The sequence below is a fragment of the Aulostomus chinensis genome, chromosome 3 (assembly GCF_037954235.1).
Source record: "Aulostomus chinensis isolate RoL2024-O1b breed Wild chromosome 3, RoL_Achi_v1.0, whole genome shotgun sequence".
Classification (NCBI taxonomy): domain Eukaryota; kingdom Metazoa; phylum Chordata; class Actinopteri; order Syngnathiformes; family Aulostomidae; genus Aulostomus; species Aulostomus chinensis.
In genome coordinates, this window is record NC_141322.1 from 5,284,794 (window position 1) to 5,310,330 (window position 25,537).

The 25,537-nt window shown below is 42.2% G+C and overlaps 1 protein-coding gene across 3 annotated transcripts in view; it reads left to right on the forward strand.

The window, feature by feature from the left end:
* LOC147267412 (receptor-type tyrosine-protein phosphatase gamma-like) overlaps positions 1-19,510 on the forward strand; it is a 508,446-nt gene extending 488,936 nt beyond the window's left edge. For 2 of the 3 annotated variants that reach the window (XM_086198300.1, XM_086198302.1), the window contains exons 16-30: positions 683-779; positions 2,103-2,185; positions 3,294-3,428; positions 4,730-4,864; positions 5,105-5,280; positions 6,945-7,080; positions 7,930-8,076; positions 9,710-9,803; positions 11,042-11,121; positions 12,332-12,460; positions 13,158-13,304; positions 14,335-14,477; positions 16,991-17,126; positions 18,400-18,543; positions 19,403-19,510. In XM_086198300.1, coding sequence (XP_086054426.1) covers positions 683-779; positions 2,103-2,185; positions 3,294-3,428; positions 4,730-4,864; positions 5,105-5,280; positions 6,945-7,080; positions 7,930-8,076; positions 9,710-9,803; positions 11,042-11,121; positions 12,332-12,460; positions 13,158-13,304; positions 14,335-14,477; positions 16,991-17,126; positions 18,400-18,543; positions 19,403-19,411 — 1,791 coding nt within the window. In that variant the 3' untranslated portion in view covers positions 19,412-19,510. Of the gene's footprint in view, positions 1-682; positions 780-2,102; positions 2,186-3,293; positions 3,429-4,729; positions 4,865-5,104; positions 5,281-6,944; positions 7,081-7,929; positions 8,077-9,709; positions 9,804-11,041; positions 11,122-12,331; positions 12,461-13,157; positions 13,305-14,334; positions 14,478-16,990; positions 17,127-18,399; positions 18,550-19,402 lie in introns of those variants that run through there. The other variant, XM_086198303.1, reaches the window with a different exon arrangement.
* Positions 19,511-25,537: the final 6,027 nt, after the last annotated feature.

The window sequence follows — 25,537 nt, forward strand, 5'->3', positions numbered from 1 at the left end:
TGTTTTAAAGCTTTCAGCACATCAATTTAGAAGGTGAAAAGGCACTTTGAAAGGAACAACTTAGCGTGTTATTAGGCAGTAATTTATATCCAGCTTAAACCCAGAGCTTTTATCCACATCATGGTAGAAAGGCATTTGAATGTTTTTCTAAAAAAAAAAAGTTTCGATTTGAGCTGGATCCATGTTGTGTTTTTCATCCGAGGTGTTTATTCTGTCTATTACGTCCTCCCACTGATGGAAGAGGAACACTCATCTACTGTTTAAGCAAAGTAGAAATACTCAGCTTAAATAGTACTTTGGTAAAAGTCAAGCCACCATTCTTGTTCTAGTTGATGTTGACTTGAAGTAGCAAAAGTAAAAGTATACGTTCTACACGGTGTTTGTGTATTTCACTGGCTGAATACTTACTGACTTCTAAAACTATCATGTTAGTGTGGTGTGTGTTCCAGCTGTGCTGCTCTGATTAAGTCCTCTAGAGTCTAGACTGACACCTCAAGTGTGCCAAGTTGGCATTTTGTCCTGAGGGCGGAGCCAGAGCAAACTACGTCGCATCCAGAATGGAAAGAAATTATACTCACAGGAGAACGATGGTTGAATTTAAAATCTTTAGAACAAAGAGAACAAACATTTCACATTTTGTGTGTGTGTGTGTGTGTGTGTGTGTGTGCGTGTTCGTCCTCAGGAGGTTCAGCGCTGTACAGCAGGTGTGAAGATCACATCCGAGCACTCCAACCACCCTGACAACAAGCATAAGAACAGATACATCAACATAGTGGCCTGTGAGTACGCCACACTGGGACGATACACACTCAACCACACATTTCATTTCACATCCTTGTGTGTTGAGTGTGCAGATGGGTTGCGTGCTGTAATTCTACAAACACATATTTCATAACCATTTCAGAAGTTTTGAATGACTGCCATTACAAAACACTAACAAGAATTCTTCTCTTGCTGTTCTTTCTGATTCTGTAATTATTATATTCAGATGTTTCATCCAAGAACGTTTATTCAGATTTTGGTCAGTTGTATTATTTTGGACAATTAAGCAACATGTCATCTGATTAGGTTTCAGGAGCAGATTGTGTTGGAAAGGAATTGATTTTCTTGTTAAGTTTTCTCCTCCAGAGAGACACATTTTTCACCAGAAAAACTGAATTAGGCGATGCATTGGTTTTTATAACTGATGCAAGGCCCTGGTAGAGGAAATGTTAGAGTGAAGGCAGTGATACAGCAATGAGGAGCCAAAATCCTCATCAAATCTTAACACAAGAATAAAGTTAGTATTAATTTAATCTTGATTATACAAGCTGAGGCTCTAACTTTTGTTCACGGGTGATATTATAACAAGAAAATGAGCTGACAGTTTGCAAACTACGTAGAGAATTCATTATATTGCCACCTAAATAATTGGTAAAAGAGATTTGTTATTTCCTATGATGTTGAGGACCCCTTGAAAGACCCTAAAGACAACCTCTTCATACCCCTCCATCAAGGGATTGTTACATTTCCTCAAAATAAAAACTGGAAAAATAAATTCACAGGTCATTGAGTAGGAAGAAGACAAAACTGCAGATGCTCCAGAAACCAAAAACAAACTCACATAGTTCCCTTTGGTTTGTGGTGTGAAGACTGTTAAGTAGCTGTAGAGACACACACCCAAGTGAGCAGGGATCCTCCTCAGGTACAACCAAAGGTTCGTGGCTAGAGAGGCTCTGGCCATCACAGGTTGTTTATTATCTGGACAGTGATGGTCCTGAACTCTCCCTGAACCAACTTCAGACTCCTTGCAAAACCTAAAAAAAATAAAATAAAAGAAGCCAAACATGTTTGGTGGGGTGACTCCAACCATCTCTCATAAATATTTGACCTGGTGGTCGTTCACTCGAGTGTGTTTACAGGCGAGCGTGCTTAAAGTAAAGAGCAGGTGTGCAATACCAGACAACCCAGTTTGAGCATTGTTTGATCCACAAATGTTCGTGTGCTTTCTGGTTGGGAGCAGCTCCATTGTGGCACGCCATCCATAGAACAACCTCACACACAGTGTCAGCTCAGTCGCACAAACACTCACGGCTTTACTGCTATGTCCCCCCCCCCCCCAGATGATCACAGCAGGGTGAAGTTGAGGCCGTTGGCTGGCAAAGACTCCAAACACACCGACTACATCAATGCCAACTATGTGGATGTGAGTGTGTCTTCCATGTGTGTGTGTGTGTGTGTGTGTGTGTCTGATTTTTGCTGCCTATTGGAGACCTGGAGATTGCATTCGGGATAATGACTGCACACCTAATGTAGCTTAAATCTTGTCATTATTCCTGGAGGGATTGTAGTGATCTACTGTATTTCTCTGCCACATATTTATGAGCTCAGAGTCAAAAAGGCTTTCAGTTTGCCTTGTTCACAATAACATTAGCAGTTGAAATTTAACTCTTCTAACCTGGTAAGTAGATCTGCATAAGAAATTCAAGTGTAGGTAGATGTGGAGACGGGCTGCACGGTGGTGCAGTGGTCAGCACTGTGGCCTCACAGCAAGAAGGTTCCGGGTTCAAGTCACGGCTCGAGCGCGGGATCTTTCTGTGTGGAGTCTCCATGTTCTCCCCGTGGCTGCGTGGGTTCTCTCTGGTACTCCGGCTTCCTCCCACCGTCCAAAGACATCAATTTGGGGACTAGGCTGATTGATTCTCTAAATTGACCGTAGGTATGAATGTGAGTGTGAATGGTTGTTCGTCTCTGTATGTTGGCCCTGCGATGGACTGGCGACCTGTCCAGGGTGAACCCCGCCTCTCGCCTGTAGATGCTGGCATAGGCTCCAGCCCCCCTGCGGAATAAGCGGAAGACGACGATGGATGGATGGTAGATGTGGAGACAGAAAAGACTCATGATGGTCTTAAATGAAAATGTACTCGTGTCATTGTTATCAGCCCATTGTCTTTCCAGATTTAAGTGTCAAAAATGTATTCGTAAAATAAATGTAAATGTGTAGGGAAAAAAAAAAGTGAAATTTCATGAAAATACAGTGAAAGAACAAAATGTCGCCCTAATTGTAACTTTAACCTCACACAGTTTGGTAACTTTAAAAAATATATATATATATTAGTCTTTCTCAGAAATATGCACAACCTTGGCTTTCTATTCTTCTTATTTACTTATTTTTTAATTAAAATTTGATTTTCAGCATGTTTGGAATCACTTCTGAGCATTGCTTTACAAAATGGAAATTTCATTAACCCTTATTTGAGTCTGTATAGAATGCCTGAATAAAATGTGGTGTCACTCTGTCACTCATCCATTAGGGCTACAACAAGCCTAAAGCATACATCGCAGCCCAGGGACCGCTCAAGTCCACCTTTGAGGATTTCTGGCGGATGGTGTGGGAGCAGAATACAGGCCTCATTGTCATGATCACCAACTTAGTGGAGAAAGGCCGGGTACGTGCCACACAAAGCTGCTGACTTTTTATATTTCTAACACAACGTTCACACTCCAGTAATGGGACTCTGTAGGCTAAACAAAACCCTTATTCCCTTCTTTAGAATTTATAAGTAAACTCAAATTTGAAAAAGGAATTCTAGTTCTAGAATTTCATGAATAACATTGTTCTCCAAAACATCCCGAGTGCATCCATTTTTTGTAATCAACATTCAAATAAGGGACGTTTTAATGAAAACCTCATGCTCAGACCAAAAGCTGAGGAAAAAAACAAAAAAATATCATTTTTGTAAAAAGTGATTTTCAAAGATAAAATAGATCTAAGATATTTATCTCCTAACTAGTTTTTTTTTTCTATCTCCCATGTGGTTATTTCAGTTGTATACTATAAGAAATGAACCAAACAGTTATCGGCCTGGAGGACTGCAAGCCCCCCTAGACAAACAGCCCATCCGTCCTCCTCTTTTGCCTGACTAACTGCTCCTAAATCGGCCCGGTGCAGCACCACAGACCCCTGGACAACCCCAGTATCTATTTGTCTGCTGTGACTTCTGGTTCCTGGAGTACACTTGGAACTAGACATGCAGTATTCTGTCACAAGGTTCAAAATTTAAATCAGAAATGATGGAAAAGCTTGTCCATGGTGTGGAAAGTATGAAGATAGCTAATGTTAGTTAGCATCTTCTCTTGAACAAACAAATGAGTTTGTGTTGATCTTTGATGGACTCGGCAGCGACTGAGCTCCTCCACGCTGTTTATCCATATCCAACATCTGTTGTCTTTAGGCTCCAGAAAAGAGAAAAATCCCACACCCTTCCTCTAGTCTTTGAGGATTTCTGCTGTCGAACGTGAAGATTCCATCTAGTCAAGTCAATTTATTTCATTTATATAGCGCCAAATCACAACAAAAGTTATCTCGTGACACTTTACAGGGAAAGCAGGTCTTGTACCACACTCCTTCAATGAATTTACACCCAACAATTCTTCGACAGCAGCGATGAAAACCTTCCTTTTAACAGGCAGGAAGGTGGAGCAGATCCAGGATCAATGGGGACGGCCTTCTGCTTTGACCGGTTGGGGGGAAAGAGAGCAGGAGAGCGGGGCAGAGACAAAGACAGATAATGGAGGAAGACAGATATGCAGAAGGAAAGAGAGGGACAGAGATAAAGAGAGAGAGAAAGGGAAGAGACTAGAGAGAAAGGGAAGAGACTCTATCTAGACACCATTTCGGCATTTTCAGTTGTTCTGAAAGCTTGACGGTGGTTATTGCAGGCCATTGAATCTTGTTTTTGTTCTCCAGAGGAAATGTGACCAGTACTGGCCAACAGAGAACAGCGAAGAGTATGGCAACATGGTAGTCACACTGAACAGCACCAGTGTTCATGCCTGCTACACTGTTCGCCAGTTTACACTGCGCAATACAAAAGTCAAAAAGGTGAGAATGGGAGTGAAGAAGCTGAGTGTAATTAGGATTCTAGCTGTGAATCTATTAGCTGTAGCACGCTGAAGAAGGATTCAGTTCAAGTTTGGATTTTCATTTAATTGTCCTCTGTTTTTTGCTCAGCTTTAGCAAGACTCATTATTAAGTTAGTCAGTGAATGTCTCCCTCCCTACTTCACTAATTATCATCTAGTATTTTCCACTTCTCTCTCTTTCCCTCTTTTGCTCCTTCCAGACTGGGAAGGGGAACCCAAAGATGCGGGCCCAGAGTGAACGGACAGTGCTTCAGTACCATTACACCCAGTGGCCAGACATGGGCGTCCCTGAGTACACCCTGCCCGTCCTCACGTTTGTCCGCAGGTCCTCAGCCGCGCAGACACCTGACATGGGACCCACCCTTGTCCACTGCAGGCACGTGCTGCTTTTACTTCACCAGAAGGCTGAAGAAATGCTTGCTTTTTAACAATGCGTTCACGTACGAATGGCGGCATCGTTAATGTACTTGTTCTCATACTTGCCTAAGTTACTAGCAGATTCTTCTGGACTGCTCATCAGACAAAGACCCTCCAGATTTGCCTCATCCTAAAACCATGAGGAGGAAGAAGCATAATGAAGGAGGAGGATTTTAAACACGGAAACGCATTTTAGCAAGCCATATTACTGCAATATTGATATTTTGAGATTGATCCACTTACCTCTAACATACAGTTTAACTCAAAGTGCATTATAAATCCTTGAGTTTTTAGTTTTTGCTTTGAATCCAAGAACAAGATGCCCAAATTGAGTCTTAATTTTTCATTCAGTAAAATGGTGCTTCATCTTTGCTGATGTTTTTTTTTTGGGGGGGGGGGGGTTATTGTGGTGTCTAATAATTTAGTGAGTAAAGGAAAGGTTTAAAAAAGTGTCAGGCTCCTGCATGTGCGTACAATTTGTTAATGATAGAGAACCACATGCATGAGCAGCTGGTAGAGGGTGTATAGACCCATTTCTTTTGTGTTCCTGTGTTCACAGTTTTGGTTGCGTGTGCATCTGGATTCTGGTCTCTTATATGTACGGCTACTTTCACAACAACTGCAGAAGTGATGAAAACACAGTCACAGTTGCCTGCTTGTATTTAAAGGAATGTTACAGTGAGACAGGTGGGGAAATTACCAGTAATTGTCCGCTAACTGTGGTCCCAGGAGGATGAGAATGAAGCTTTCTGCGTATCTGCGCTGAGATAGCCGATAATAACTTGTCACTCTGCCTCGCCACAGCGACTGCAGACACACCGCTCATTATTACCATTTTGTACACACACACACAGACACTTATGCAAAAAATAGAGTAGACAGAGCCACGCTCAAATATACCCTGCTGTGTCTGAGCTAGGAAATTCAAGTACTGAATTTGTGCATGGTGTAGAGTGGCCATGGCCAACGTTCCTGAAATGATATCACCTGTATTTCCTGCTCCAATTATTCAGCTCTGAGTCGTAAAAAACAATTAAGAAACACATCCAAGTATGTGACGTAGCGATACTACTGTACATATCTACATATACACAGAGGCTGTATATCTTAGGAGTCAAGAAGTTAATTCTGGACCTTTGGCAGTGTTATATAAGTGAAAGAAATTAAGCTAAAAGCTTGATTTTGTCCTCCACTGCATGCAAAGTGGAGACCTAAAACTTCTCAGCTAGTTCCTGCAAAACATCAAAGATGATTCTGTCCCAAACAGCCATCAGAAGTTGTTCTGTGCTTATGAGTCTGTGTGTGCATGCTCCTACATTTCAAGTTTCACATCAGTTCATTTATAAATTTGCTTCGAGCTTGCATGGAGGAGGCACTTTAATAAGTGGATTTCAAAACAAATATGTGAGGGTCCGGAGGAAGAGATGAAGAATCGCTCCAGAAACAGGTTTTCTCCCGATTTATATACACTCAAACATGAAGACCCCAAAAATGATGTGAATGAAACTGTGAATGCCTCAATCAAAAATAAATGACGTCTAAAACTGTGATGGACTTGGTTTTACGCACTGTCCTTGGTTGGTTGGTCCCACTGATCCTCACTGTTATTGTGTTGTATTGCAGTGCTGGAGTGGGTCGCACCGGAACGTACATCGTCATCGACAGCATGCTGCAGCAGATCAGAGACAAGAGCACAGTTAATGTACTCGGCTTCCTTAAACACATACGCACCCAGCGCAACTACCTAGTCCAGACCGAGGTTCGTATGTCCGAGTCTGTGTGTGTCTGTTGTGATGGACATTGTTGCGCCTTCAGTCCCCCAAACTCAGGAACGGATTGATACAGTACACGGCATTTATACTTCGGAAAGATTATTTTTTCTCTATCTTCTGAAAAACACGTACGTTTTGGACAAATTGGGTCCGATATGTGAAGCGCATCGGTCCCAATTTTGTGGAGGAACTTTGTATACCATCTGCGCCTCACCCACTTTTCTCGCTCTATGGTGCATGTTATATGTCACTTCTCCCAAAATGTGTAAAATTCTTATATCTTGTAAAAAAAAAAAAAAAAAAAAAAACCTGTGGCTGGCAGAGAAAGTAATACTGCCATTGTACTGTGATATGCTTATAATTGTTGCTGCTTTCCTAAAACAGAAAATGTATGTGGGTGTGGTCAGCATTCATTGGCCTGTTGGAAAAACAGACCAGGTGCAAAAACTAAACTTTAGTAAACGCAAGTAATGGAACAGTGTAATAACCGAAAAATCATCCAATATCAAACAATCCCGAAATATAGAGAAAAGAAATAACACAAATTACAATTCAAACATGTAGCAAATTCACTATTGAAAGCAGTGTATGAAAAAAAAAAGTGCTTGGGTGAGTCATTTGGTGTCTAGACTATGTTTCTATTTCGATGCTTTTCCCCACTAGAGTGGATGTGCATGCTTGAGTTCAGCCCGACTGATGTTCCCACAAATGGTAGCTCAAGATCGTCCTAGAGTAAAGAACTAATATCCAATCAGGGGTTTGTCTTTGACCGTGCTTCTGCTTATTCCTACGCTTTGATACACAGCTGCTGAGCACTCTTCTTGTTTCCAATCAAGGAGCAGTACATCTTTATCCACGATGCCTTGATGGAAGCCATCTTGGGGAAGGAGACAGAAGTGGCTGCCAGCCAGCTTCACTACTACTTCAACACCATCACAACACCAGGACGCAATGGGCGGACACGTTTGGACAAACAGTTCAAGGTGAGGATCAGTTGAGAGGAAGGTTGGACTCAGATCAGGACGAACATTAGAAATGACTCAGAAGAAATACTATGGGTGAGTTTTCTAGTGTTGCTGACCATTTTTTTAGTAATTACCTGTGACATTATGAAGGAAAGCAGCTGATCAATCACAAATAAAACAAACAAATTAGCAACAGGGAAGGGAAGGTACACCGAATTCATCCTCTGCATTTAACCCGTTCTCTATGGAGGCGCCACTTGCAGTACCAGAGAACCCAGAGAAAACCTGTGAGAAACGGGGAGAACGTATGTAGTCCGCACAGAAAAAACCTGGGACAGTCAGAGCTCGAAAACGTGACCTTGCAGCTGTCAATAACCACTGAGCCGCCATACCTCCCGTCTTGCTCACCACCTAACCACTTTTACTTATAGACAATAATTCTGCCATCATGACGTCTAGCTGGTTTACACAGCAGCCATCGACGCCAGTGTCACGCGATACCACACATAAACTTAAAGAAATCTAGCATGTAAACACAACAGCATCTGTGTCCAGAGTGAGCTGTTGTGCCGTGTGACTGCCTCCGTTAGTTCTGTCTCCCTTTTCCATCTCCGTGCTTTTTCAACAGATTGCCAGCTTTAACAACAGCACAATAGTCCCTACTGATTTTTTTGGGCTGGTCAGGGTAGAATAAGAATGCATCTCGCGTCAGCATGTTGAAGAGCACCTCGAGCTGCCTACGGCGTGAAGTCATACACAGAAGATAAATAGGTGACTGTTGTGATGTTACAAGTCAAGCATATAGTTAGAGATTCATAAAATTCTAATCCTAAAAACATTTTACAACAATTAGCATCCTATTAATTCAAAAATAATGATATCTGATTTACATGGCGAATATGGATAAAGAAAAACAGCTTCCAGTACATCATAATTTGTCCCGTTAAAGAGCTTTGTATGAAGTGGAGTAAACTCTAGTACTGTGTTGTATTATAATATATATTATTACAATATAATACAGATATTTGCTGTAAATGTTTGTGACGATTGGGTAATATGGTGCAGCACAGCTTGCTGGTGATACGTAGGATGAGAGACGGTTGTAAGTCGATCAGTAGCTGCTATTTCATCCCACACTGAAAGTCCTGTGTCAGATGAACATGCAAACAAGACCTTCCTTTGTTGTGTTAATTGATTTATGCCTTCATGACAGCGTTTGAATGTCGTTATTGTGTGCAGCTCTGGTCTTTGTAGTTAGCAGTGCTATTATAGATTTAGCCAAATGTAGCACAAAGACTGAAACCACAGCAACAATTAGCCTAGCTGTGTTTTTGGTCTATGGATGAGCGTAGAATAGAAAATGAGATGTTGTGTTTTTATGAGCAGTTAGCAAAGACAATGGATCTGTTCTGCTCAGGAGCAACACCAGTAAGTGGACGCACAACACCCCTGTGTGCATCATGTTGCATGTGTGCACATGGGTCCTGATGCATATGACTGATGTACAAAAAAAAACACGGGGAACTTGACCAATTGATTGTCCCCCTCCAGTATAAAGTGACGGGGTACCATCTCTAAAGCAGGTCTGTCATAGAAAAGTGTCACTAATTGTAACCCCTCACTCCCTCCGTCCCTCTTTTTTATGTTTCAGTTGGTTACAAAGTGTAATGCCAGATTCACAGAGTGCTTCAATGCACAGAAGGAGTGCAACAAAGAGAAAAATCGGAATTCCTCGGTGGTGCCATGTAAGTGTTCCACTCATGTTCAATCTTATTGAATTTAAAATGAAACTGCCCCAGGCAGGACTAACCAGTCAGCAGAAAATATCTGCCAGGAAAACTGATGCAATCAGTAAACATTCACATTCAGGAGGTTGTTTATGAGTTTACAGCATCTGTATTATACAAGAATGCAAGAATCAATGATCCAAAGTAAGCGCAGAGACTAGAACCGCTGTCAAAGCAGCTTTGATAAAGTCAGGAATTAAGAGTCTGAATGTAAGTGGCAGATTTCAGTTTTTGATTTTTAATGTACCTGCAAAGAAATCTGAAAAGCAATGTTTTTCACTTTAACAAGCTTTGATTTTTGGGAAAGCGTTCCACCTTAATCAATCAAAGTTAGATATAAAACATGGCAAAAAGTGTGAAGCCACGTTGCAACATTTTAAGCTCTGTTTTTCTACCATACTGAGGGTCACAATTGCATGAGGTCACCCTCCTAAGACAGCTTCTCTTGTTCTGTAGGTGATCTACAGACAAGTTGCAATTTTAGGAACACAGTTGCAGCAAGCTTTTGATAATAATTAACATTATCAACCTGGAGGGCAGCATAAACACAGAACATTAAAAAGGGTGGGGGTTTCGACATGCACTTTGTCAGGCATGGCGATGCAGACTAAAGGGGGACGACAGAAAATGAAGTTCAGTGCCTCTTTCTCTCTTGATGTTCTGATGAGATCTGATTCAAACATTCCAAATAAACCAACGTGTGGAGAATGTTCTCTCTTCACCTGCACACTCCCAGCAGCAGCTTTAACAGCCATGTCAGTCACACAATGAGGTGTTTGGTTTTGTTGTAAATTCACTTGTGGCACAATCGGCAATGATTTGTTTAAAAGTTAAACACTGAAGAGCAAAAAATATATATATATATATATATATATATATATATATATATACACACACACACACACACAAATAGATATAGATATTCATAGTAAAGAGTGAGATGTGAGTGGTTGTCTGGTCTGGGTCTCTTCTCTATTCAGCTGGTCTCTGTTGCCTGCAGCTGTTACACAATCTGTGGACAATCGCTGGCTGTTCCATAGCTCTCTGAATGACCTGCCAGAATTACCAAGAACAGTCTCCCAACACCAGTGAAAGCATGAATGAATGAATGCAGACAGGGTGGCCTTTCTTTGGTCGTTTCTAATGAACTGCTAAATGCCTATTTGCCCCCCCCCCCCCCTGTGTCTATGTGAAAGCAGCGGAGCGAGCAAGGGTCGCCCTTGCACCTTTGCCCGGCATCAAAGGGACCGATTACATTAACGCCTCTTACATCATGGTCAGTGCTTCCACTTATTCTGCCAATCATTGATCTCATCACTCTTCATGTTTTGACTGTGCAGGTATCAGCCGGGCATCAGGACTGTACACTCCTGGATTTTGGGTTGTACTGAACTGATTTTTCTCTCAGCCCAGGCACTGATTCTTGAGTTAATACATGTGTCTCTGAACATGAAACAAAGACATTTTATGATCTAATCAGGAACTGCACCTTAAACAGGGATCTCTGCCGTGAGACAGGAACAATATCCTACCTCGCAAGCTAGTAGCAACCTGCAAACTGAAAATAGCAGGTTTTGACCAAGATTTGGGTTCTAAAAGAAGCAGGTCTGTTGAATTAATTAGGTGGATAATTGTGAAGATATGAATATATACACCAGATATGAATATATATACACACTCACACACCTTTACTTCATAGTACCTTGTACTTATTGTATCATCTTCTAAGGGCACCATTGCTGCATCCTTGTTTTAGCACATTATCAGAGCGTATCAATGCTCCAGTAATGACAGTAACTGAGTAATAATTTTCCTTGAGACACAGCAGATTCAGTGACTTTGCTCAGCAGCAACACTGTTAAAAAGTAGCTCTAGAGGGATGGTCTAGTCAGCTGTGAGTTTATCAGTTCGCTGCTAACAATAGATGCACGCTTCCGTACCTCTCTAAACTCTTGAGAGATCAAGGTGACAGCCCTCCACCTTGGCCTGTAGTCACGCGATGGGTTGCAACCACAGGTCTCGGATCTGTTGATTTTGTTCCCCATTGTTGACCTGCTTAACACTGTGTTGAAAATCAGATCGTAGATCAATCTTTCAGTAGTTTCAGTTCCACCGAATGCTAAAAAAGACGGAAAGCAGGCCCAGGTTTTAACAGGTACTGTTGAAAAAGCATCAAAGTACTGATACCTAGACAGCCCTAAAAAAGAAGAACTAAGAAATCAGGAGTAACACTGATGTGACGAACAAATCTTAAAGTTGCCATTTGATGTTGGCAGATGAGGTCACCCTCAGCCAGTAGCAGACTCAGCTCCTCTTCTACCAGCAGATGGTGAAACGTTCTGGTGTCACACTGACTGAAGCCAACCCTCCAATGACAAATATCCCAGTGTTGAAAGATCTCACGGATGTGTTGAGAACGTGTGTGCGTGTGTGTGTGTGTGTGTGTGTGTCCTTTGGTAATTCTTTTTTCGTAATTATTTTTACAGGGTTACTACCGTAGTAATGAATTCATCATTACCCAACATCCTCTGCCTCACACCACTAAAGACTTCTGGAGAATGATCTGGGACCACAATGCACAAATCATTGTTATGCTTCCTGCCAACCATGGATTGGTAGGACATGCACACACACACACACACACACACACACACACACTCACACAAATACAACACACAAACACACAGTTCAAAACTCATCCAAACTCTACATATATCTGCTTGGGCAAAAGTTTCACATGTGCCGTATTGTATCAGCTCGTTCTCATGCCAGGGAAGAACTTTCTCTCACATTCCCCCACACCCTCGGCATGTGACTGTTGCACACAGACGCTTGGGCGGATATATGCGATGCACATTGCCTAGCTGGAGACTGAATACCAGTCATTGCTGTAGAAGGCTAGTAGATTTTTACAGGAGGGTTTCCAGCCATTCTGTGTGCATTAAGGCTCGACAAATCATTTGACCGGTCTGCAGGTTCACCACAACAATATGGAACAGCTTAATTACTTCACCTTTAACAAGTGTCCAACTGAAAGCGTGGGTCACAGCTGAGTTTTTGACATGTTCAGCTGCATTCTGTAAAAAAAATGTGAGCATGAGATTCTTTACAAATATGGAGACATGACACAACATCCATTACCTGAGAACATGTTGTGAGAAAGAAAAAGAACAAAACAGAGGCTGCAAGAAAAAGGTTTTTTTTTCGCGATTGGAAATGTCTGATAAAATGTTGCCTCGTGTTGAAAACATACCATAATCATGTACACCACTGAAAGAGCTGAATCAAACTGTGAACCTTTTTCTTCTGCAGGCGGAGGATGAGTTTGTGTACTGGCCCAGTCAGGAGGAGGCCATGAACTGCGAGGAATTCACAGTCACCCTCATCAGCAAAGACAGGCTCTGTCTGTCTAACGAGGAGCAGATCAGCATCCACGACTTCATCCTGGAAGCAACACAGGTTGATTTGTGTGTGTGTGCGTGCGCGCGCGCGCGCATGCCTGCCTCTTCATGCTTGCGAGTGTTAAGATAGAATGAATGTGATAGAAACTAAGTCCCTGTATGTAGCGGGGAGTTCAACATACCCCGGGCGTCACAATCTCTCAAAATGATCTATATCCAAATTGGACGGATGCTTCTAGAAATAGCAACACTTTTTACATGTAGTTCTATTTTCAGGGAATCATCAATATGACAATCTTTGATCAATTCCAACAAAATGTGGATAGAAAGTTCATTACAAAAGGAGAAAATCTTATGGTAAAACAAAATTTGCATTATGTAATATAAAACTAATTTGAATAAAAACTGTTCTGTTCTGAGAAATTTAAATTGGTCCATTTTCAAACCACATAGAATAACAACTCAAATATTTTTTCATGCTTGCTGGAGGTGTTTTTTTTGTGTTTTAAGCAGCTATTTCTGCTGCTGCCTTCATGGATATTTGTCTAGTGATAACAGCAACATGTCCGATACTAGCTGGTAGTTAACATTTACAACCTGTACGGCTGAAGGTAATTCCTCTGATAGTAATGAATAGTAGAGAAAGAACAGACTTATGTTGATGGTGTTTTTGTGGATGAAGTCACTGTACTGCACACAAAGTTTGTAAGTTCGTTCATCGAAAGTATTAGAGCAAATATCATTCAGTGGATGCTGATTGAGACAGAAAAAGTGATTAAAGTAGAAAAATAGCACAGCAGCCATGCTGGTTCATCAGGTAAATTGTTGAGAACATGATTTTGTCTAAATATGTCAGCTGTGGGCACCGTTGTTGAGGTGCTTCATCCCAGTGTCCTACGACCACCTTTCAGCCGGATAGAACCCCCTCTGAGGGCCTGCAGGACCCCCGAGGGAGAACTCTGATGAGTTGATAAAAAAGATCTAAAGCTTTCCACTTGGACTCCTAGTAATACATCCTCTCTCTCTCCCTCTATCTCTTTCACTCTTTCTCTCACTATCACTATCTTGCTCGCTGTCTGGCTTCTCAGGATGACTACGTGTTAGAGGTGCGTCACTTTCAGTGCCCCAAGTGGCCGAGCCCTGACGCCTTCGTCAGCAGCACCTTCGAGCTCATCAACGTCATCAAGGAGGAGGCAGCCATCCGTGATGGGCCAACCATCATCCACGATGAGTCAGTCTGACTCCTACTTTTCATCCTGTCACCACATCACTCCTCAGCTCATATCTGTCAGATAAGGGAGGATAACTGAGACAGTCAATGTCTCTGTTCAGGCATCAGAGAGTGCTGCTCGAGCACACGAGGAAAGCGTGTGGAAACAGTTCTACTAAAATCACCTGCACCAGCCCAGTAAAAACTTCTCCCAAATAAAGTTATATAATCAGGACAACACATTGAAATTCCCTTTGCATTTTAGGCAGCAGCAGCAGCAGCAGACTCATATAAATAAATCAAGCTTCAGGGAAGAATTTTAGGATTTAAGAATCTGAGAGTGCTGCGTCACCAGCCGGGGACTTAAATGCGCTGTCCTGATTTATATCGTTTAACACAGAAGTCAAACCTTTCAACTGATGCGACATTTCTGATCATGGAACTAGTGAAGAAAGACAAGGAATGATATGATGTATTTTGGTTGGTTTTCAGCAAATATTACAGAAACGTGCCAACGTTTTTGTAAGTGTGCTTATTATCTTTCTTCCCCAGTGCCAGACAAGAAGATAGAGAGCCTTCTCTCCTATGTGCTGCAGAAGGGAGCAGAGACCCTCAGAAACAAGCTGAGCACTTGTTAGCTTAGCACAATGTGTTAGCATACTTTTAGCAGACGTAATCGAGTACCCTTCTCTTCTCTTTCTCCACTTTCAGGCAACTATTTGCAAGACGTGTTATGAAATGAGATTTTGAGATAAGACAATTTCTGAATAAAATACATTTGGAACTCCTTAAGCTGTAACATTTGTAATAGACTACAAGAGTGAGTACTTATCATGCCCCATGTTGTTTGGGATGATAAGGATTACTTCTGGACAAACCAAAACCCTGAACCTTGAGGTCTGCTATCTTACCAACCACCATCATTCATTGTCCTCAGCTAACTAGCAGTAAGCCAGCCACCGTGGGTCTCGGCTCACTCAGCAGAGAAGAGAGGAGAGTCTGGCTCTGGGGATGATGGACAATTAGTGCATTTCTCTAAAAGCTGGTGTTGTTACTTTAAATTTCAATATTCTGCATATGATTTCAGGCTGTGTGCCCACGCAACAACTCGAGTTGTTGCCGAAATAATTAAAATTAAATTACTTTCAGGTTAAAATGTATCCTGTCAGGATGATAATAAGGAAAGACACTTTGTTACAAACAGCCGTCTTCATCCCAACAAGTGACAACCCCTCCAGCCCCCCATGGGCACCCCAGCAAACTGCCCAATTAAACGTAATGAACGTGTCTTTAATATTGACACACATTAGCGTTCTTGAACGGCACTCTAATCCAGCAGCTCTGCTCATGTTTATTTATTAGAATAATGAAGATTGCTTGTCGCATCCTTAAGAAGAAAAGTGACTAATTGAGCACTTCATCTGGTTGCTATGGTGCAGCCGGCTCACGGGAACCAAAGAGATTCTCAATGAAAGCTCATCTTAATTGTCTGCGTGCTCATTATTCAGCCAGGCATGGGTTGTTAGACGCGGTTTCTCCAGCGCTCCTGACAGGGCTGCTAATGGAGGGGGAGAGCCTTTACATGGTGAAGGCTACCCGCCGTTCTCCCAAGAGGCCCACGCCACGTTGAGCTGTCATCCTCAGGTGGATTCATTGGCTAATAAATCTTTAATCTCAGAGGTGACATCCCTGAGCTGTGAGGGTCGTCATTCCCAGGCTGCACTGCTGTCAAGGACATCTCAAATCTACAATATGTCTTTAAATTAGGTGTCGTTAGAGAGGTTGTTTTTTTTACACCAGGTTTTGTTTCAGTCTCTAGGAGACTTCGGTCAGGAGCAGCAGTGAGAGCATGTAGATCTTTATTAGAGCTCTGGACATTTCAAGATCCATCAGCCTTCAGTGTGGTTCACTCAGTTTGTTCTTACCTCACATGCAGTGAGATGCAGGAACTGACTGGTGAATTCTAAATTTAGCATTTATTTTCACACAAAAAAAAAGAGTGCTGAAGATATCTGCAGGTGCGTGTAACAAGGTGTTTCCTCGTCTGGAGGCCCTGCTTGGCAAGACGTGTCTGTTGCATCACAATACTCCATGACCTCATCAAGGTCAATGTTTCTAGGTGTGTTTGTTGCTGAATTATGCAAAAATGAAGATGATGCGGCCAGTATTCCTAAAACTTGGTGGAGGATTATAGAATGTATGGAGGAGGAGCCATTTTGTGGCAGCTTCACTTAAAATTAAGAAAGATTGCAAATTGTCTACATTGGGTTTGGTGGCGTTTGCCTTGGTGGAGGTTTGCTCTCTTTGACTGGCCTTTAGTTTATAATGGGGCTGTGTTGTGAGTCCTATAATTCATTAGTGATTGTGCAGACATTCAGGATAGTTTCCCTTGTTTCAGCACAACAAAAACACAAGGATTTGAATTATAACGTATTCCTTTTAATGATCACTCATGTTGTCCCTTTGAAACTGTACGTGTATTACTAAAATTGCTACGAGATTAATAGTCTCACAGATGTTCTCCTGGTTGGCAGGTTTGGAGCCGTGTCCGCCGGGATGCTGTGTGCCCTCACCACCTTGTCTCAGCAGCTGGACAACGAGGGCGCTGTTGATGTCTATCAAGTGGCCAAGATGATCAACCTCATGAGGCCAGGAGTCTTCACAGACATCGTGAGTCTGGCAGCTGCGTCTTACACAGGATAAACGCAGTCAGTAGCCATCGTTGTCTCGGGGCCATCTTCATGTAGAGCAGTCGGAGACGGTGCTCTTTATACATCCACAGACACAACATGTACTTCGCGATAGTGGCAAAGGAAAAACTCCCAGGAGCAGAAGCAGCCTCAAGGTAGGCAGCCGTCTGCCTTGACCAGTAGACGTCTAAAAAAGTTCAGGCTTCAGACGACCATCACATCCAGTGGTCACAGGTGTCTTTTCGTGGTTGTCAGCTCCAGAAACAGCAGCTTATGGAGTTAGGGATCAGAAGTTGGGCTTGAATACAAAGCCCCTTTCCCACTGGCCAAAAACCTACTTGTCTTTTCTATGAGAGCAGGTTTTATTCACCTCAGGTCAAATGACCCTGCAGACACTGTTTTATCAGCTCAGGTCCAAGCATCAGTGGTGACGCTAAACAGTTTTGTGTTCTGCTCATGAACCCACAGCTTGTCGCCTCCGCTTCTAACTTCAGCAACTTTTTGTCACCACACATCCGTCAGTGTTGAATTTGAAAAACAGACTGAAGCCAAAAATACAAAACCTCAACCACAGTCAGTGTGCTCCATGCTGCTTTTACCGCAGCTGCTAATAGCATGTAGCACACAAGCCTAACACGCTACACTCTGGTGGTATTTAACAACCTTTCGCGTCTTTCTGGTGCATTTCCTGCCTTCATGGTGTCAAACATGACACAGCAGAAAATAAACAGCAAGACAACTACTTCTCTACTTGAAATGGGAACAGCTTCAATCAAGCTGGGTGTGTGCAGTGAGAACAAGGTAATATTTATGAACCCTGAACCATGCGAAGTGATTTATAATATATATATATATTAATATGTAGCTCAACATGAGGATGTCATATTGAGGGCTAATTGGCTCAAATTTCCACCGTTGACGCCAGTGTTTCTCAAATAGGGGTTCATATGTTGGAGATCCTTTTTCATAATTAAAAAAAAGATAGTCTCCCATAATTACTAAACTAATTTTGCTATGATAGATTGAATAAAAAAATCTAAATACAAATTCAGTTTAGAAAGCCTCTGGAAAGGAGTTATTCATCTGTGGTTCTCTACTATAACACGCTGCGTTATTCTGGTTTAGTTTGTTACAGTAGCGTTTGATAGTTTAAGACCAGAAACATTATCTGTTGTGGTTGAGAAGTCTGACTCATCTCACTTCTTCTCCTCTCTGTCCCCCACTCCCCTCCCCTGTGTGAAACGGCCCCCCAGGATCAGTACCAGTTCCTATATAAAGCTCTGCTCAGCCTCATCAGCACCCAGGAGAACGTCTCCAGTCCTCTGGCCAGGAACATTAATGGGACCATGGCGTCCATGTCCGACCAGTCCGACCAGGCAGAAAGCATGGAGTCACTGGTGTGAGAGGCCCCTGGGGGGGGGGGGGGGGGGGGGATCTGAGCTCAGCTAGGGGGGTTGTCCTGTGGGTCCAAACACCCTGCGAGGTCCGCAAGCCCTCATAGCAGGCATTTAACTTTGTAAACCGTCAACGAACTATCGTGGACAAGACTTTTTGAGGCCTTTTCTGCCAGACTCTTGGTTAAAATGAATAACCTGATTACTTTTTTACACTGATAAAAAGTTTTTGATATTTATTTTTTTCGCCATTTTATGTCTTAATGTTCTCCTGCTGAAGGGTTTGCACCTGCGTTTTTATGTTTCACGATGGCGATGGTAGGCAACGAGAAACACTTTTCTGTCTTTTCTTGTTTGCACTATATAATGTCAGTGTTACTGCCTATAACTAAAGCTGACTCACTTGGCTTTTCGTCACTCAAGCTCTGATTGTTTTGACATTCCCACAGCTTTGGCCCCTGCTTACACCCACTGCTTCTGTGAAGGACTTTGCTGTACCTGTTGATTTAATACAGGAGGCCACAAACTCCTCTCTGCCTCAGTAACACAACTCCTCCTCCTCCTCTTCTTCATCTCACATGACCACTCATTTATTCCAAGAAGCCACAAACCAGGAGCGCTTGTTTTGCTAAAGGAGTTTCCTCTTCACCTTCGTCACGCTCCCTCTTATGTGTGAGTCACACCCATGTTAGGATAAGGTGGTGCAACTACAGCTACTGTGAACTTTTATTGTTATTTCTTTGTATAATTCACATTATGATTTTTAATATATGGAAATACTGTATGTATACATATATAAATATATCCTTATCATAATAACTTTGTGATTTTTGTACATGCTCTCTGTGGCCTCCTTCCTCAGGCCAGTTGATCTCCACCGCTCCAGTATTCACCGCCCTCTGGAAGACTCGATGTTCTTGTATGCTGCTCTGTCATCACACACACACACACACACACACACACACACACACACAAATACAAACCTCTCTCCAGTTTTACACTTGACCCCTGCCACTCTCCATTTTTATTTGAAAAACCTGGCACTTAAAGGTGTTTTCTGTCGTCGGCTCCTTCTGACAGGCCAGCACGGATTTAGAACAAAGGCTCCCCCAGTGTGTCAGCTGGCTTCAGGACAGGGAACAGCACACTCAACTACAAGCTCTATGCAACCGGTTGAAGATACCAGACCAGGGTTTGGTTCTCAGAGTTAGTCCAGACATGTTCTAAAATCTCCTCATTTGTGTTGTGTGGGATGAGACAAACAAAGTGATTAACGCCCTTTTTCATGATTTAGGTTGTTAATGTGAAATAAATGCGGTGGCTCCTTGATCATTGTCTGAGTTGTAAGAGAGGAGAACCAGACAAAGCTAATGAAGAGTGAAGCCAATGTGTTTGTTTACCACCAAGCTATGGAATCACTGACTGACTGACTGTGGCTTCCTCCATCACTCTGACCTTGGTAGTGTTGCCTGGAGTTGTTGATTCCTGGCTTTCATTGAGCTCCCGCTATTGTTACCCTCTTTTATGAAGTTCTCAACCTGCAGTGCGGAACATGACATCATTGACTCGTCGGTTGTTTCGGGCTGTAAAGAAGTGGATGAACTGTGTGGAGTGTCACACATGCCCTGAAGAAATTGGCATATTAGATGTGGAAAGTGATAGCAGCTGCATGATTAAATCATGTATCTGACGTCGCGTACAGTAGCGCCATCTAGTGTGAAATGCAGAGTTTTATCTGATGACAATGAGCTTGACATTGTGTAACCTCATTGGCGAGGGCCTGAATGTGAGGGATGTTCATTTTATTTGAAAATAACTAGACCTAGAGCTTTAACCAAGGGGAGGCTCAGGCTCGTCAGAAATCTCACCCAAAAAAGTAGTAAAGGTGAAAGTCATTTATACTCATTAACAGCTTAAATGTGCCGATAGTGCTGATGTTTTTTATTCCTAACTAGGAACTAGGAACTAGAAAACAATTAACTTAAGTCAGGAGAGACGTTTTCACTGCAGAGTAGCACAAAAATTATATATTTTTTGTAAGCAGACGTTAACGTCGCCCTCCACTAAAAGCCAGCTGGATTATTATATTGTGTTTTGCATAATTGCAGAAAATCAACTCTGTAGGAGACTCACATGTTTGGTTCAGCAAGACCTTTGTCACTAATGAACACCTCTTTTAAGCTTTGTGAAGCTTAAATTCAGTCCTGAGAAACTAACATTGTACTGCAAACACACTACACGGCGGATGCAGGACTTAAACGCCAACTAAGTTTACCGCTTCTGTTGTCGTCGTGATGATGTTTAACATCCTGACAACCTCTGTAGTCTCCTTTAGCCACTGGTGAGCATCCACTGAAAAAAAATTGCATGTGTTGTATTTACTAAGGAGTTTTATGCTATTGAACAAAATAGAATATGTTCAACTGGTGTTTAAGACAGATTCTAATTCAGGCATTTATCCAAGACCCCGCTCAAAAATCCCACTGGCTTTGAGGCGAGCTTGCTAACAATGCTAGCTTATTTCCGGGGTTTGGGACTCGTTTATCACTCACTGTGCCACTGTGATAGATGGATAATTCATTCAGTCGTTTAATTTGCCAAACATGATGGAACCAGATGGCTAAGCTATGTCAGGCCCGGACACACACTGAGTTTATGGAATGAGCCTTTTATTGCTGGTTTGGTCCCTTTCCTTGGATTTTTTTTTCTTTGTCAGCAAAACATTTGCTCAATATTCCTGTAAACGATTCAAAAAGCAGAGAAGAGACCACACAAATGGAGCAGAAGTTGCTCATCGCATCAGCAAGTGTTAGCCGCTACACAAACATCCTCCTGAATAAACTGCCATTTAATCAGACCTTAGGAACTCTTGTCACTTGCCACAAAATGAAATAAAACAAGCACGCTGTTTTCTGTCCAGTTTTTATTGTTATTTAATTGAGCCAATCCTGCACTTCAAGTACATGCGGGAGAAAGCTGAAATGGCGGAGGGCCGTTCACAATCCGTGCTCGCCGACGGAGCTGCGATCACTCGCTCAACCTTCCAAGGCCTTGTGTACATAGTTTCAGATCCATGCTCTCCACTCGTGTATTTTCCAGTGGTTTTGTGGCCTATACATGAAGAGCAGAATCTGAAATGTTTCCTGCTTTAGCTGCAGTAAACCCTCACACAAACACACACACACACACACGCACACTTGTTTAACATGAGGATGTCCTAACTGAACCTCTGATTTTGATATTCTGTACCTCTGTGATCGATGGTGTGAAATGAACACTTGTGGTTTTGCATTTTGAATGGAAATGTGAAAGCTTTTTTTCTTCTTCACACAGCACAAAACAGATAAGGTGTCAAATGGGGACAAATGTATTTTGATTTCTTTCTTTAAAAAAAAAAAAAAAAGACTTCTACCAAAGACTTGAATCCTCCCTTGCAGTAAAAAGATGGGTGAGCTTTTCTCTCTCTGCTGATTTCTCCCACCTGAATGGATGCCCACCCCATCCCCTCACACCATATCTGTATTTGTATCAGTGTCCTTACATGACTTTGCTTCAAAGTCTCACCTCAGCATCAAAGGATAAAGTGATGCATCAGAAGGTAAAGACGTCAGTCTTTTCCTCTTGTACTACAATCCCTCAGCACGGGGGCTTCATGAGCTACTGGCTACATTTGTGTTTGAGGGGCTCGTCTTTCGTTCATTAGCGAGGAGCACTAATCCGTCTAAAGTGTCCCTTCACAGCAGAAAGTGGCACTTTAAAATTCAGCCACACAACCGGTTCCACCGTGAAGCTGTACAGGTGCCATGACAAGAGACCGTATCAGGATCTCCAACACCCCCTGGTGGCCAGTTGCAGTATAGTTTGTTAACCCTTTCACGTCCGTGTTAAAATAATTTTAGCAAGTTCTAATCATGCAAAAGTCCGATCAAGTGATTTTATTTTCTCATGATTCAGGTTTTAATTACCTCTGGCACGTGTCTGTTTATTTGTAGGATATCATGAAATATAATGGACAGACTTTGATGGAAGGGATTAATGATATAAGAAGGATATAAGAAGGATGAACATTTTGGATGTGGATCAAATAGTCGATCCCGGATCCTGTGAGCAGTATTTTTCTGGACACCTCACCTGTGAATCGTGATGAAGTCCTTTGATTCCGTGTGAAATGATTGAGGGAAAAAAACGTTTCATCTTGTTGAAATCACCTTCATCATGTTGTGTTATCCAGAATACGTATTTTCAATATCATGCTAAACATCTACCAAAATGTTTTGATGAACTTTTTTGAGGGATAACTGGAGTTCCTCTGATGCTTATGGATCGTGTTCTGGAGCAGGAGGAACTAGTTTTGGAAGAAAATTCATGCTATTGTCTTTTCGATTTTCTGCATTACTTTGCCTCCTTGGTGGTCGTAGGTGCTCTCTGTCTCCCTCAGGCTTTCTAGTGAATGGATGCTGTATAAAGGGGGGTGGTATCATGATTGACAGCTGCTCTGAGAGGCATAAGTACTCCTGTTTGAGACGAAGAGTAATGTGGTGATGTTCTGCTGTACTTGATATCCTGGCTCCATTCCAAACATAGCGCAGATTTTTTTTTCCCTGTGGGAGGAAGAGGAGGCTCCCAGTCCAGTTCTAATGTACAGTCTATGATCATGACCGAGTCCAGACCCTCTGACATCACGGGAGATGATACGATACGTAACATGCTAGCTTCCTACTTAGGACTCTCATTTAAAAGTCTGCAACAGCGTACAATCACTCAACCCAGGAGTTTGAGTGTCACTCCACCAAATTCCAGCCGATATCCATCAACTAGCATCTGTTAGCCACCCCTCTGATCATCCCAGTGAGGGCACTGGTGTGACCTTGGCCTCCACGTTCTAGTTATGTGGGTGATTATTGAGTGATCACTCCGAATGAAGCGTATTTTGTGTTGCCTTTGAAGCAAACACACAGCTGTACTGTGAATAAGAAATGTATATATTTTGTTGCCTCTCTAACTCAGCCCTTCTGCCACAACTGTGTATCTATTGACTGTGCCGGAGGAAAACTTTCATCACCCGGCACTTCCTCGGATCATCAAAACTACTTTCTGTCAGTTCCTTTATTGCCACAAAGGCTGAATCTCTCTCTCTTTCTCTCTCACTCATGGCTCATTTGTGGTGGATCCTGTGCGTCCAGCTTTTGGTCATCATCACATTCCAGTTTCCAGCTTCACGCCCTCCATGAAAGATCAGGCAGTGATTGTGATATTATCCCCTCTTCTTTGGGTTTCTTTCCTCTGGATGCTATGATTCTGTTGTGTGCGACCGGATAGCGCTCCAGATTCACTCTAATTTCCTCTCTGTTGACCCAATTTTGGGAAGGTGGCTGTTTATTCCTCTTTTGTAACATGAAATAAGACAAAAAGATGGACTTCTTTTTTTGGTTTGTTTCGTTGAAAGCTATATCAAAGCATTCTATTATAGTGTTATTTAATATGTAAATGGTATTGCTATACATCAAATAAAATATGAGTTTTGATGTAATTTTCTGAAACTTGTGTGAGCTCTGTTTTTTTGCTCGCTCTGATGCAGCCTGTGTTGCCGCAGCAGCTCCGGCACACAACTTCAAGGACTTGTTGTCGAGAGACCTGCACACTCGTCTAGGGATTGGATCAGATCACACAAATACAGCTGCATTTATATTCACCTCCTCTGTTTGAAAGTGTGCTACAGTAGTTCTACTTCTCCACATGGTGTCGGATTTGCTACTATTTTTTCAGTTAAACTGTTACAGCCCGCGGCCTGCACTCCTTGCTGTCACAACAGTGTTACTCAGACAGAAAGCAGGAAAGTGTTTGAATACAAAAAAATATGCTAAATATGTTCGCAAACACAGGCACTGGATGACAGGAGGAACTTCCATTGGCAACAACTTAAAAGTTGTCTTCCTCAGGCAACATCAAGAGGTTTACACATCCTCCGGGTCTGGAAAAACCGGCATTCTTTCTAATGACCAGCAGGTGGCACTAGATGCAAGAAAGAGTGCAGGGAGTCAAAGGGAAAACTAGTTCAATTATTCCTTTAGTTTCCTTGTGAAATTGTGGTCTTAATTCTTCAAATGAGTCGAATTATGGTTCCATTTTGGGTAAGAGAGATGATGAAGGTTGGGGCGGGGCTACCCTTTGATTGACAAGTCAATATTTACCCGTGCTTATACAGGGCACGTGTAAAGGTGGTTGTGTCAGATTGTTTTAGCTTCTCTGCACCCATTTTTTGGGGAATTTCTTCAACTATGGTAGAAATGTCCACCTGTACTTGAGGAAGACACGATTAGATTTGCTAAATGTCAAATGGTTCCTATGACAGCACACACACAAAGAAACTGCACATAACCCTAGAATTCACACACATACGCATAAAATGGTGAGTGGAAGTGACATCCAAATGTTCAGGGGCAAAAAAAAAGACTTTTCTGCTGATATTTAACATCATCTCAGTAACACTTTGAGGTCAATAAACATTGATTCAAACCATGAAATTTCCTTAACATGAAATATTTTTCTGCCTAAATATAACCAAATCATGAACATGTAGCGTGACATCATAGAAGTGATTGACGGTTAAAGAAAATGTTAACCAATCGCATAACATGGTTTTATCTCCCAGACTAGAAGGATGGGACAGAGAAGAACCTTCCACGAGGAGACAATCAAGCAGTTGTTGCTCCATATTAATTACCTGAAAACAAAAACATAATTCATTATTCATAGCTGACTGTCTTTTTAGACTTAACAGTGTACCGGCACATTCAATTTTGTAATTCAGTCAGACAAATGCTGTGAGATGTAAGAAGGAGGTTAAATGATTGATGATGATGATGATGATGAATGAATGATGATATGAAGTTAAAAATGGAGCAGGAACAGAAGTTATTAAATAACGGGGGGGGGGGGGCGGATCTTCATGCTGCTGGAGTGCATTAAACAAACAAACTCTGCGCTCTCCAGTGTA